Source organism: Bufo bufo, chromosome 5, assembly GCF_905171765.1.
Source record: "Bufo bufo chromosome 5, aBufBuf1.1, whole genome shotgun sequence".
NCBI classification, from domain to species: domain Eukaryota; kingdom Metazoa; phylum Chordata; class Amphibia; order Anura; family Bufonidae; genus Bufo; species Bufo bufo.
This window is the reverse complement of record NC_053393.1, coordinates 77,597,138-77,610,675: the sequence shown is the minus strand read 5'-3', so window position 1 is coordinate 77,610,675 and position 13,538 is coordinate 77,597,138. Positions and strand designations below refer to the sequence as shown.

The 13,538-nt window shown below is 44.1% G+C and overlaps 1 protein-coding gene across 2 annotated transcripts in view; it reads right to left on the bottom strand.

The window, feature by feature from the left end:
- Positions 1-1,194: 1,194 nt before the first annotated feature.
- Positions 1,195-13,538, bottom strand: part of RNF19A (ring finger protein 19A, RBR E3 ubiquitin protein ligase) — a 94,243-nt gene continuing 81,899 nt past the window's right edge. For both annotated transcript variants that reach the window (XM_040431203.1, XM_040431204.1), the window contains exons 7-10: positions 11,862-12,023; positions 7,421-7,634; positions 3,541-3,684; positions 1,195-3,168 (exon numbers count right to left, since the gene is read on the bottom strand). In XM_040431203.1, coding sequence (XP_040287137.1) covers positions 2,505-3,168; positions 3,541-3,684; positions 7,421-7,634; positions 11,862-12,023 — 1,184 coding nt within the window. In that variant the 3' untranslated portion in view covers positions 1,195-2,504. The remainder of the gene's footprint in view (positions 3,169-3,540; positions 3,685-7,420; positions 7,635-11,861; positions 12,024-13,538) is intronic.

The following is a 13,538-nucleotide window of genomic DNA, read 5'->3' as shown; positions in this document are numbered from 1 at the left end:
GTGTTCACACATCAGTTATTTGGTCAGTGATTTTCATTAGTTATTGAGAGCCAAAAACCCATAGTGAAGCCTACTCAGAGATAAGGGAAAGATCTGCACCTGTTCTGTGTTTAGACCAACAGACGGTGTTGGCTCAAAATCACTGACTGTGTGAATAAGGCCTTATGGTGAGCCAAAACTAGGTATGGGTCGAAAATACAGAACAGGTGCAAATCTTTCCATTATACCTTATCTCTATGTAGGATTTACTGTGGGTTTTGGCTCACAATTACTGATGGAAATAACTGACCAAATAACTGAAGTGTAAACTCGGCCTTATCAAGTTGGCTAATTTTTAGCTTCTATGCATGGCTGGCCATACATGTCAGATCTGTGTATGATGACTGCATAATGTGCACTGGGGCCTCCCATCTCTCCACCGATGTCTGGGGAGATAAGAATGGGCATGTTGAACTGCAATAGCCCACTCCATTTGTTCTCAGGGAGAAAAGCCAAATGCTAGTTATTAGGGATGTGCAAATTTCATATTTTGAAGTTCGTGTTGTGGGATTTACTGAATTGAGTTATGAATTCCGTTACCACGGACCAAAACGCAATTCCATGACTTAATGCATAACGGAATGCCTTTGGAGGCATTCCGTTATTCATTCCGTCATAATAGAAGTCTATGGCCTGCATAACTGATCCGTCCGGTTTACGTTACGCAGGAGAGGACTCCCTACTAGTTATCTTGCTCCCCCTCTCCCCAATCACTACATATACTCAGCTGAGTATGTATATGTACTGGAGGATCAGGAGAGAGAACAAGCTCATACTACTGACAAGTTATCTCATATGTATGCTCAGGGCTCATGCATACAACCGTGATTTTAGTTTGCATCCGATCCACATTTTTGCGGACCCATTCACTTCGTCTGCAGCCCAGCAAAAAAAATAGAACATGTCCGTTTTGCAGACAAGGATAGGACATTTGTAAAGGAGTGAAAAAAAAGTGATGCAGAAATGTCACCAGTGTATTGCTTTCAAGCAAAGACACCCCCCTCATTCCCCCAGATCAGCCAATGAGATACCAGATACAGCTTTTATACTTTTAGGCCCCATTTACTGCTCATCAGCAAAGGACAAGCTTTCCATTAGCAGAATACCCCATGCAACAAAATCTAGGGCCGTGCACATGATAAATGACAGACTGTGGGCGGTCAGCACAGACATTTATTCAGTATGCTTTTTACACGCATCTTTATAAGCAAAATAAAACACATATACAAATACAGGAACAAGCTTCGTCCAACGTAACTGGCACTAGTGTTAAAAGCGGATTAAACAGGTGACTGGAATCATCATATTGGACTGCAGCACACGGCATCACTTCTGAGAAGCACTCCGGCTCAATCATTAGCACCTTCTCGGCAACACTTACAGAGACCGGAACGTCAACTTTTTTATTATTATTATTTTTTTAATACCAACAACTGTTTTGCATTGTCAAAGTGAAACACATTGCACGGATTAACAGTAAAATGTTCGAGGACCACCTTCTGGACTCGCAGACTTTCACTCCTTCCTTTTTGTATGATAAAAGTAGAAAACTAGATCACAGCCATGTTCCACATCCGACCCCTTGTAGGTGTGCAGCTCCTGCACTGTGCTTTATTTGCGATTGTAGATGTCGATATACATATTTCCTCTAAAGCCTGAGTGCGTCTTTGGTAGGTGAATACATTTGTATTAATGACAGACATTAATAATCGATCTACCACCGTCAGTGGCCTGGAGGGCATAGTCTAGTTCTCAGGTGGCCGTAGAGGACTAAGCAGAATAATAATAAAAATAAAATAAAAACTAGCAACATTTAGTACAAATTTTCATGACCAGGCACTTAAAACCCAGTCTTTGCTGAAGGCACCAAAACATGAGAGGATGGTCTGCTCCCAAGAAGATGACAGGTGACACTGCCCTCTGCGATAAGTTGAACTGGTGATAGACTCCATTTTGGATTTAAACACCAGTGATGTCGAATATGTGGACAAATTTACTATTCTTTCTGACCGTCTGTGCAAAAAGATAAAATAAACATTTAAAAACTTCTGCTCCAGCATGACTAACTTTTGCAAACTGACTTGCTAACTTAAACACTTCACACATTCCTCCAGATTTTGGAATGAAGTTACTTAGCGATTGTAATTATGACCCTGCTACAGTGACACGGACAGCTGCGTCTTCACAGAACGTCGTGTGGCCGCCTTTGCAGTGCGCGCAAGCCTCCTGTAGTATCAGGTATGGCAGATAACCTGTTCGATTAGGCATCCTGTGACCTTCCAGGTGACCCGCAACCCACACCAAGGTGGGGTCACAAGCTTTCAAACAATGGATTCTTGAAATCAATGGTACGCAGCAGTGGAAGGACTCCCATTCTATTTAGTACGGTTTCCACCATTTTGCAAAGCTTTCCATGTGAGCAGAACTGGTTAGTGGTAGAAAGTAGTATTGCAGCAATAACAGGCCTAGATGTCCGTCTGGATTGTACAGTTCCCTTCTGTTTTTGGATCATTCTCAGTGTCCGTCTTCTCCCCTGGGCTGGGTAAGCCCTGACTGGCCCCCTCCTCTGCTATATAGCTCAGCTGAGGGACATCTGTGCAAGGAACAGGGATGCTAACCATTGGGACACCACCAGGCTGAGGAGAATTTTCTAGACGGTCGTTTTCCACTTCGGGGAGTGGGCTGACAGTAACAAAGCGAGTGTGATACTCATTGGAACCGTGGCTGCAGGAGGTTTTCATGCTCTCCATATCGGAGCAGCTAAATTCTGAGAAATGACTAGAATGAGAGTCTGCCACTGATGGCAAGCTGTCACTAAGAGAAGGGGAGTCACATTCACTGGAATGAGTACTTTGCTGCTCCAGGAGCTGAGCATCCATGTCCTCTCTCGTCTCGTTTATCTTGGTGCTACTTTTCTTTCGTAGCTTGCCTTTGCATTTCTTCCCTGCTGTATTGTCTTTGGACCATTTGGTGGCGCTGCATTTACTTTCTGTTTGCCCAGCTCCTGAGCCGCCCATGCTGCTCCGAGCTGGGGCGCTGCCATCGTCAACACTACTGCTACCACTATTGTGCCTGAATTTGGCTGGTTTAGACTCAATGTCCACTTGAACTTCCATGCTGTTACCTTCCCTGAAAAATAAGAATTACCCATAAGAAAACAGTTTTTAAAGATATATATTACATTTTTCTTCCAAATTTCAGTATTAACTATGTTGGTGCCCATGGACAAGCTGGCAAAATGCGTGATTCTTAGAGATGCACCAACGATATTAAACAACTCATGATAAATCTCCTCACATACTTTATATGTCCGGTGTATTAACAAGGAGAAGAATAGGCATTTCTATCATAGGGTTGGCTGTGTGTGTGTTCTGCAAAATGGGAAAGACACACGGCCGGTATCTGTTTTGCAGATACGCAATTTGTGGACCGCAAAACACGTACGGTTGTGTGAAAGTACCCTAAATCTAAAATCAATAGATATAATGTAATGACCTGTACCTGTCCAGTGGGATGTAGGAATTCAGGATGGAGCCAGCCATGGCTTTGGTACTTGCGTTGTCACTGACAGTTCCTAGGCTCACAGTGCCCGATTCTCCACTCAGGCTGTATCTCTCCTTCTGTATGTCTGCTTGGACTTCCAGCCTGTGGACATTAAGAGATGACAACCTGTTAGAGGCCTCTACCTATGTCATATCTTGGAATAATCAATAACCAAGGAACCTTGTTTTTAGGTCTGCTTCAGACGGCTGCAATATCGTAAACTCAGAAGAACGTCAGTTCTAAGGAACCACACTATAAAACCTTATGGCGATCTAAGAGAAGTTCATTCAAACCATGGAATCCGGGTGTTATGACCATTACATGGATGCTAACAAGTGGACACATTACAGATGCCTTACAGTCTGGTGAACGTGCATAATACAGGTAGTATATTAAAAGTAGTAAAAGGAATTAAAGGAGGACCAAACACAGAAAATAAATAAAGGCCCCATCCAAAGATGGAACTGATCAGCAGGAGATTGACCCTTTATTCTCTGCTGACTGTGTGCGCCAGGTCCATGCAGAAAGTGCGACAGACTGACAAACCGCAAGGACAACTATATGGCTTGTTCTGGTTTAGTATTCCTTTGAAATGGGTCACCGCCCTAAAACACCTTTCTTCATACTAAGCCCATAGTTTCCAACAGAACCACTGGCTGATCACATAAAAACACAACTCCTAGTGATTTTACAGAAACAAAAAGAGGTCGTCTCATACGGTCCACATCCCAGTAAACAGATGTGGGGAGGACAACCAGACATTTCCTCTATAGCAGGTTACCCCGATCTATACAATATATATGCTCTAATATAAGGCATATAGATAGGGTTTGACCTTTAACAATATAACAATACATTGAACACATTGTGGGATCCATGGCCTGATTTAGCTGGGTTCTGCTGAGGTACTCGGTACCCAGTAATATAAGAGCTGCGGCCCTATCGGTCCTATTTATATTAAATCTTAAAAATAAAGCAACTTTGCAAAATCCTGGTTACTGTAGACCGTTCCCACGCAGACCTATGGGTCTCAATGGTTACCTGGTTACCACTAACCCGATGTATTCTAATCTAGTGATAGGTTACTCCACTCCTGCCTTTCTACCACCCGTAGGTCAGAAAGAAGAGGATTGTCTGATAATGAGAATTATTTTTGCAACAGAGTTCCTCTTTATGCAACTGCTAAGACATCACAAAGAAAAGCAAACTCTCATTGCTGGTAACCAAGCTCTTCAGGGTCCGTAACTAACTGCTAATTGAGGTTCCTAGAAACTGGATGGGAGTTTTAAGAAATAAGGAAAGAGCAAAGAGCTCAGATTCCTTTCTGAGAAGTGATGTTTCTCAGGGAACCACCTTCATGTTTTGCCACCAGAACAGGACCGCAGTGTAGCTTTAAGAGCGCTACTGCATTTGACCACCACAACCTTGCCTGAAATCTACTACTGGTGAGGCTACATGCACATGACCGTGTGCCCCCCGTGGCCGTATTGCGGCCCGCATACAGCGTGTCCGCAATACACGGGCACCGGCCATGTGCATTCCGCATCACGGATCGCGGACCAATTCACTTGAATGGGTCCGCAATCACGGAGATGCGAAAAGGAGGCCCGTTGTTTCTGGCCGTGCCTCCGCACCTCAAAAATTTAGCGCATGCACTACTACGACCGTCGGATGCGGATTGAGGACCCCAATTCAAGGGAATGGGTCCGCGATCCGCATGCGGCTGCCCCGCGGTCTGTGCCCGTGCATGTAGCCTAACTGGCAAACAAATGGTCTGGCGCTTGCTTACCACACAATACTACTCAAGAATCTGGAATCACACAAGACCAGAACTGAGCTGAGACAACCAATTAGTAAAGCAATTTCTAGTCTATGATAGGTTCACACCCATTTCACCGGGTTAGGCTCTGTATATATGATGTCTGAACCTGCCAACGGGCGAATACACCTGAGACATATGCCCAATGTGACAGATGCCATGCTGCACGCTTTCCTTTACAGTTAAAAAACAAAAACAGCTGGTCCATGCAGATGAGATGGAGCTCAAAAAGGTCAGTCGGCCCCCATCTGGCGAAAAAAAGGCCTATGGAAACATTGAGACACCAACAGAAAACTGGGCAGTGTTGTACGCATGGAGCCTGTATGACCATACACGGAGAGTGCCCAGGTTCTGTGTGATGGAGCTGTATGCCATATTCACCCTCAGAGTTAAAGGCGTTGTCTTCTAATATGGATATAATAGAAAGGGAAGGGAACCCTGCTCAAGACTCCCACTATTTGCCATAACGGAGAGATGCTGTAGAAGACCAGCACATCCATGCATAATACCAACCCCCTGTGATACCTGGGAGCCTCGCCGATCAGCTGTCGGCCTCCTTGCAGCTCACCAAGTACAGCGTCGCACATTGTATAGTGTTTGTACCTGGTATTGCAGCCTAGAGCCATTCACGCGAACGGGACCGAGCTGTGCCTAGGCCACGTGACTGATGACCGTGATGTCACTGCTCTAGGAAGAGGCTGCAGCACTCAACGGAGCACAGTGGCCTCCTCAAACAGTAGATCAGCAGGGGTGCTGGGAGTTAGATCCCCGCTGATCTGGTATCGATTGCTGATCCAGAAGATAGGTCCTCGATATCTCAATCTTGGTAAACCCCATTAATGTTTCTATGGGAAAATACTTTTGCAATACGTCCTCCAATAGAACTTGTCACATCGGAGTCTCTAACAAGGAAAGCATGGCATCGGAGGCACAAGGAGATCCAGAGAATTTTACCAAGAACTATACAGTGAAAATAACTCCGGAACCAGCAGAAATTAGCTGTTGCAAATGCCTCTAGATACTTCGGCAGCTGTATTCTGCAGGATTTACATGGAGAGAAGTTGCAGAGAATGGGATTTGAATTAGTGCTTGTTCTTTTATTGAGCTCTTTACCATCACCGTCTCTTTCCCTGCAGGCACCGCGCTCTCTTGTGTCAGTCACTCGGGTTTTTGTACTTTTTCATATTATGTATTTAAAGGGTTCTTTCAGGACTTTGATATTGTTGCCCTATTCCCTACAACAGACCATCAATTTGAGATAGGTGGGGGTACCAGGAGTTGGACCTCCACCTATCAGCTGATTAAAGGGCTGTACAGGGCACAGCCACGGCAAATGTATGGCACATGAGCAGCACTGACCAGAGAGCTGCAGCCCTTTCAATCAGCTGATCCGTGGGGCTGCCGGGCACTCATATTCCCACCAATCTGATACTGGTAGGCTATCCTAAGGTAACCACTCGCTAGGCTTATACTGTGGAAGTGCACCCATTATTTATAGGGCACTATGCTTACCATCTGCCTCCAGGATCATGTAGATAAAAGGGTCTTGTAGGATTTGGAGAGTGAGTGGTCTTTATCCTGTAGTTGTGCTTGGACATCCAGAAGACCCCAGCAGTGAAAGACCTGTCTGCTTGCTGTCAGTGAAACCAGAGGAAGTACAGGGGGATGCCAGCTATTAGCGGTAACCTCAGGGCAATACGGCCGCAAATGTGTAATGGCACCCTCTGAATGGACTTCTTACACCTTGATGATAATTTTATAAAGACAGTGAAGATGTGGGCCACCAGCATAAACCGGTGGGGTGGTAGCAGGTAACTTCACCAAACTAATGAGAATGAACCCATCGGTTGTCCATCTGATCATCTGCGTACTCGCCCTGTTCACACTACAGTGATTTTCTTGCTAACGGCTCTTATGCCAAGTAATAAAAAGCTCATGCAAAGGTCTAGAATCAGTCAAGAAGTATTTTATTTGACGTTCCTCAGGCGGACATTTCAATCAGCAGGTGGTGATATTTACCTATTGAAACAATTGACCATGGCGCTTCCAGAGAGGCTACCAGTAATGCTAGCCCCTGCTAATGCCATGGTGCTGGCTGTTTCACTCAGGTTATCCCGGATGGCGCCAATTCTATCCATGTGACTTCCACTGGCGCTCAAGCTGCCGGTCATTCCTCCTACGCTTCCTTCCCCGATACTGGGGTTGTGACGAGCTTCTGCTACGGATGTGGTGTCTAAACAAAACAAGACAAAATGGTGGGGTAATACAAAGAATGGCCAATTGTCACAGGCTGGCATCTGATGCCCGCGCTGCCACAGCAACACAAGCATGTAATATGTGTACGGTACAGAGGTTGTTCAAACCGAAAAGATTAGAGGGTGTGGCGCTATGAAGACCAGAGATCCAATCTGGCATCCCTAATGAACGGCAACACCAGTCTCTGCCAAAGTACACGGAGAGCAGGAAGTTACAAGGGGAAATGTCCATTTTTTTCCTAAGATGCGGCAAAAACAGGATGAAAACCTGAGGGCCTGTGCTGGGCACTTCTGTAGCCTTCTCAGGAAACGAAACATAGGAGGCAGGTAAAATACACTGCACAAACCAGCACCCAACTGTGATCCGCTCGCTACGCGGGACGCCAGGGTCGGCCCATCAGATACCTCATTGCCTGCCACTTTATCTGCATCCAGTACGTTTCATCAGGGGGCACAGGCCCATTGTGAAAAAAATTAAATGGGTTTGTGTCATAAAGTAAAGTGGGTATAAGCATGGTGGGCACTTTTAGTAATCATTTTCTAGTACGCAAGAAATGGCTCTTAGAGACGGCTGAGTGACAAGGATCTCCTGTATCGCGTCAAAGATACAGGAGATCATGGAGCACCACGTATTTCCAGAATGGTTCTCTGTATAAAGAGATAAGACCCCCTTTGGTACTGCTCAGAGATTTCTGTGACTGGAAACCTGACACAGCACAATAGAGGAGGTGTCGTCGGACTGTCCCCTCTCCTGCAAGTCTGTTTTAGCAACTACTTGCTTCCCCCTTTCTAACAACAATTCTGGAGCATCTCTTCTTAGGATCTTAATCTTTCCTTATAAGGGAGGAGACAAGCACAGAGTCTGCACACGGCAATGCGACAGCAGCATTCAACAGCAGGGGGAAGCACTGAACCATTAAACAGGCAAATATACTTTCTAACCCCCGTCAATCACATACAGAACAGGGTTAAAGGGGTTATCCGAGGCTGGAAATGCCCACCCATACGCTCGGGCCCTCACACTATTTCTACTTACCCGACTCCCTGCACCCCTCCTGGTCCCCGTGCGCGGATGGAAACATCCGGTGTCGATGGGGAGCAGCCAATAGCAGGACGAGCCTCCTTAATGTCACCCACGATGTTAGGGAGGCTCATCCCCATCACCGGATGTTTTCATCCTCGCACAGGGAGAAGCAGCGGCGGCCCTGCGGTGACCAGGAGCAGTGCGGGGAGCCATTTCCAGCCTCGGATGACCCATTTAAACAGAAGGTATCACCTATATTTTTACAACTAAAACCACATATTGATATTCTTCTTTCAACCTATTGTTTTATTTTCTGATGTAGATTTTTATTCTATTTCCTGTACAGGATTAGGGGGGCGGCCATCTTGCCTGAGTTGCTATTAACAGCATTTGGAGAAATGCTTTATAGCAGCTACATGGACCATAGGAAACTGTCCGGAGAGAATTTTTTTCTATATTTCTGCATAAATTTGATCTTACACTACATCAGATTTTCTCAAGTCCTAAAAGTAGATAAAGATAAGCAAATCAAACAAATGAGTCAAAAACATCAGACTTGGTCATTTATGTACAAGGAGGAAATGATCCAGCATCTCACATCTGTGATTGGCAAAAGTCAGTGACCCTTTAGGATTAGAAGACAATCTGATGGTGAAATTAGATCTCAGGAGTTTTCAGTCAATAGGATGACAATCAGGTGTGAGGGGGCGACCCGATTTATTTAAAGAACAGGAATCTATCAAAGTCTGATCTTCATAACACGTTTGTGGAAGTGTAAAAAAAAAGAAAAGAAGAGAGAATTCTGAGAACCTCAGAAGAAGAGTTATTGATGCTCATAAGTCTGGAAAAGGTCATAAAACCAGTTTGGACTCCACCAATCCAGAGCTAGATTGTGTACAAATGGAGGAAAATGAACACCATTGTTATCATCCCCAAGAGTGGTTGAACAACAAAGATCATGCCAAGAGCAAGGCGTGTAATAGTCTAGGAGGTAAAAAAGAAACCCAAGGCAACCACTAAGCAATTAAAGGCTTCTCACATTAGCTAAAGTTAAGGTTCATGAGTCCATCATCAGGAGGCCACATAACTATGGTATACATGCCAGGGTTGCATGGAGAATGCAGCTGTTCTCCAAAAAGAACATTGCTGTCCGTCTGCAGTTTGCTAAGGATCGGCAGACAAGCCAGAAGGCTATTGGAACAGCGATTTTTGTGGACAGATAGAACTTTTTGGTTTCAATGAGAAATGTTATATTTGGAGGAACACACTGCATTCCAATATAAAACCTCATCTTATAAAATCAACAGAAATGTTGTGGAAGGACCTGATGTGAGCAGCGAGATGTGAGGAAACCCGGCAGCATATCAACAGATGAAGCTGTTTTGCACGGAGGAATGGGCTAAAATCCCTCAAAGCTGATGTGCAGCACTGACCAATAAATTCCAGAAAGGGGTGGACACCAGATACTGAAAGCAAAGGTTCACATACTTTTTACACTCAGACATTTGATATTGGATCATATTCTGCAATAAATAGATGACCGAGTGTATAATATTTTATTTATTAGTTTGATTTGATTATCTTTATCTACATTTAGGACTTGAAAAATCGGATGCAGTTTTAGGTGAAATTTATGCAGAAACAGGCAATTCTGAAGGGTTCACAAACTTTCAAGCACCATTTTATATAGAAGTATTTTCTAGACTTGCTCTGTTACCTGTGCAAGGAAAGGGAGTAGATAAGCTGTGAATGCAGGACCCTGTGTTATCTATATTTAGGTATTACAGGCAATTGCAATCCTGCCTGCAATACTTAGGAGATGACTGCTGAAAAGTGATCTCTACAGAATAGGAAGTGTCAGACTATTTCAGGCTCAGTGGCCAGAATGAAGCCAAGATTCAGGAATTTTTGTTAATTGAGCAATTAAACGATCGACAGCGACATTGAAGATTCAAAAAAAATAAGTTAAAAATTCTTTAAAGAATAAATACACCAAAAAATGATATTTAAACCATGTCATTTTCTGATGAAACATCCCCGTTTGTGAGTAATGTGTATTCTATCTGTATATACATATTTTCTACCATTTTTCCTCTCCTGCAGCGGGTTAGGGTGGTTTTTGGTGTGGTATTAAATTTATATTTTTGTTGTCATTATTTAGGAGGTGAGCGACTCGCACTTTGGATCCAAGATCCAAAAGTCGTTTCGTTCCCCAACTTCATTTAAATGCTGTACGGAGACCTGTCTCCATACACCATTAAAATGTATGGGCTGCGCGGGGGCACAGTATAAGTTCGAAGATGCGTGATACTTCAGCCTTCAATACTATGACTTTAGAAACATTTTAAAAACAGGAATCCAGAGTCGGCTTCGGTACCGAAGTACCGCCAGTACTAAAGGCCGAAGTTATTCACCGACGTTTTGAGACTTCCGAGTTAACAAATTTTGCTTCCGTGCAGCGCATACATTTTAATCCTGTACGCAGACAGGTCTCCGTACAGCATTAAAACGAAGTTGGGGAACGAATGTTGGATCCAAAGCGCGGTTCGCTCATCCCTAGTCGTCATCTCTATTGTCAATATACTAATAAAGATTTAGTGACCTATTAAAGTGGTTTTCCTACAAAAATGACTTATTCCTATCCAGAGGATAGGAGATAAGTGTCTGATCAGTGGGAACGCTGGGACCCCCCTAATCACAAGAGCACAGGTCCCGCTACCCCAAATGAGTGGAGCAGCAAGTTGCACTTGTGTGCTGCTTCTCCATTCATTCTCTATGGGAGAGTACAGCGCTCTGTTGTCTCTGGAAGTCCTATGAAGCTGAAAGGAGAGGCAGGGGAAATGCTTCACTGCCACTCCACTCAAATGGAGTCCCTATTCTCAAGGGCCAACCTCTGCTGATATGATAGGGGGATGTGTGTTTTGTGGGAAAATCCCTTTAAATCTAAATGTAGTCACCCATTATTCAAATGAACCCCTGCAACTTATGTTTTTAAAGGGAAGGGAAAGAGGACACCGAATTTATCTGGCAAAAATATCTTGGGACACAAATGTGGGAGCTTCCGCTGACAACAGAAGACCACCAATCGCTCGTCCCGGCCCCCGTTCCAAACCCTGAGGCAGATTTCTGACTGAAGTTCACTACAAGTGGAGTCATCTACGGAGCGTCGCCCGGTTCTCACCTCCTGCAGTATTCACTCCGCCAACATTGATATCATTCTCGTCATCAAATTCAATTCGGACACCTTTCCCATTACCGGCTGACACACCGCAGCCTCCACTTCGGCATAGTGATATTGGGACTACTCCATAGACATACGCCAACATAATAGGGACTCCGATGCCTGCAAAACAACATGGACACATAACATTACATGGGAGAAATGCAGGCAATCAAAGGCTTAAAAACAAGCGCCACAGCACAAGACACTTTAATAGGTTAATATATAGGAAATTTGGAGAAATTGCATTGTAAGCAGGGGCCTTACAGCAATCTATTACATGACAGGTAATACAGGAAAGCAGTGGAGCATGTCACATCTTACTACATCAGCAGCAAAGTGTAGGTGCATTATGCAGCAGCTTATAATATCTCCTCTGCTCAGAGAATACAAGTTACTAAAACCAGCGCCAGGACAGCAGCCACACTAATGTGAATCCCTGCTCCCCATTATTAGCTTAAAAGGCTATGGACACCTATGGGGCAATTTTTTTATGATTGGGTTTACTCATCTTTGGCTCAGAGGCATTTTTTTTCAGATGGTCTTTAGTAAAAAAAAAAAAAATAATTGTCATATTTGAGGGGTTAAAAATCAGTCTGTTTTTAGAGTATCACTTCTCAGTCCCATCAGGCTCATTTGAAACCTTATCTCTAATCTCCTAACCTCATAATCATTCATTACAGCTAAACTCTTATCAAACTAATAAGAATTTGGCTTAAATGAGTGTTTGAGATAAGGAGATCAGCAATAAGAGGTACACATGAGCCATCAGCTGACGGGACTGAAAAGTGATACTCTAAAAACAGATTTTTAACCCCTCAAATATGACAAAAAAATTGTCTGTTTTTAGAGTATCACTTTTCAGTCCCGTCAGCTGACTGCTCATGTGTAGCTCTTATTGCTGATCTCCTGATCTCAAACACTCATTTAAGCCAAATTCTTATTAGTTTGATAAGAGTTTAGCTGTAATGAATGATTATGAGGTTAGGAGATTAGAGATAAGGTTTCAAATGAGCCTGACGGGACTGAGAAGTGATACTCTAAAAATAGACAGATTTTTAACCCCATGTATCTCAAAAAATAAATTTTTTAACCCACAATGAGTAAAATGCAGTCAAAAGTGTCCATAGCCTTTAAAGGGTTTTTCCAGTACTTACCCATTGATGAGCTATCCTTATAAGATCAGAGGGGGAGGGGGGCTGGTGGGCGGTAGTCAGACTCCCGACACCCCGTTGTCCATCAGCAGTTTTCAAAAGCTGCGGCACCAGAACTAGAGAGCTCGGTACTCGGTGTAGAGGCCGTGCCTGGGTGCTGCACAGCCGCTCCAAACCAATTAAATAGGAGCAATGCTGCACTACTGCTGACCTGATACTGATGACCTATCCTGAGGATCTCTCATCAATACAGGTTGTAACACCTGCTAACCCCTACTTTTCTTTTAGAAGGGTCCCCCGACAATGTGCTGGGACCATCGACATTGAGTAAACCTGGCAGCAAGTGTTTAATTTCAACATAGAGCATCACAAGGCAGGTCTGAGACAGCAAGAGAGGTGAGGATCCTGTACAGAGACTGGAAAACCCCTGTCCTGCAGATAACATGCATGCTACAGTAGTGGGGTCTCCGTTTAATAACTTGCA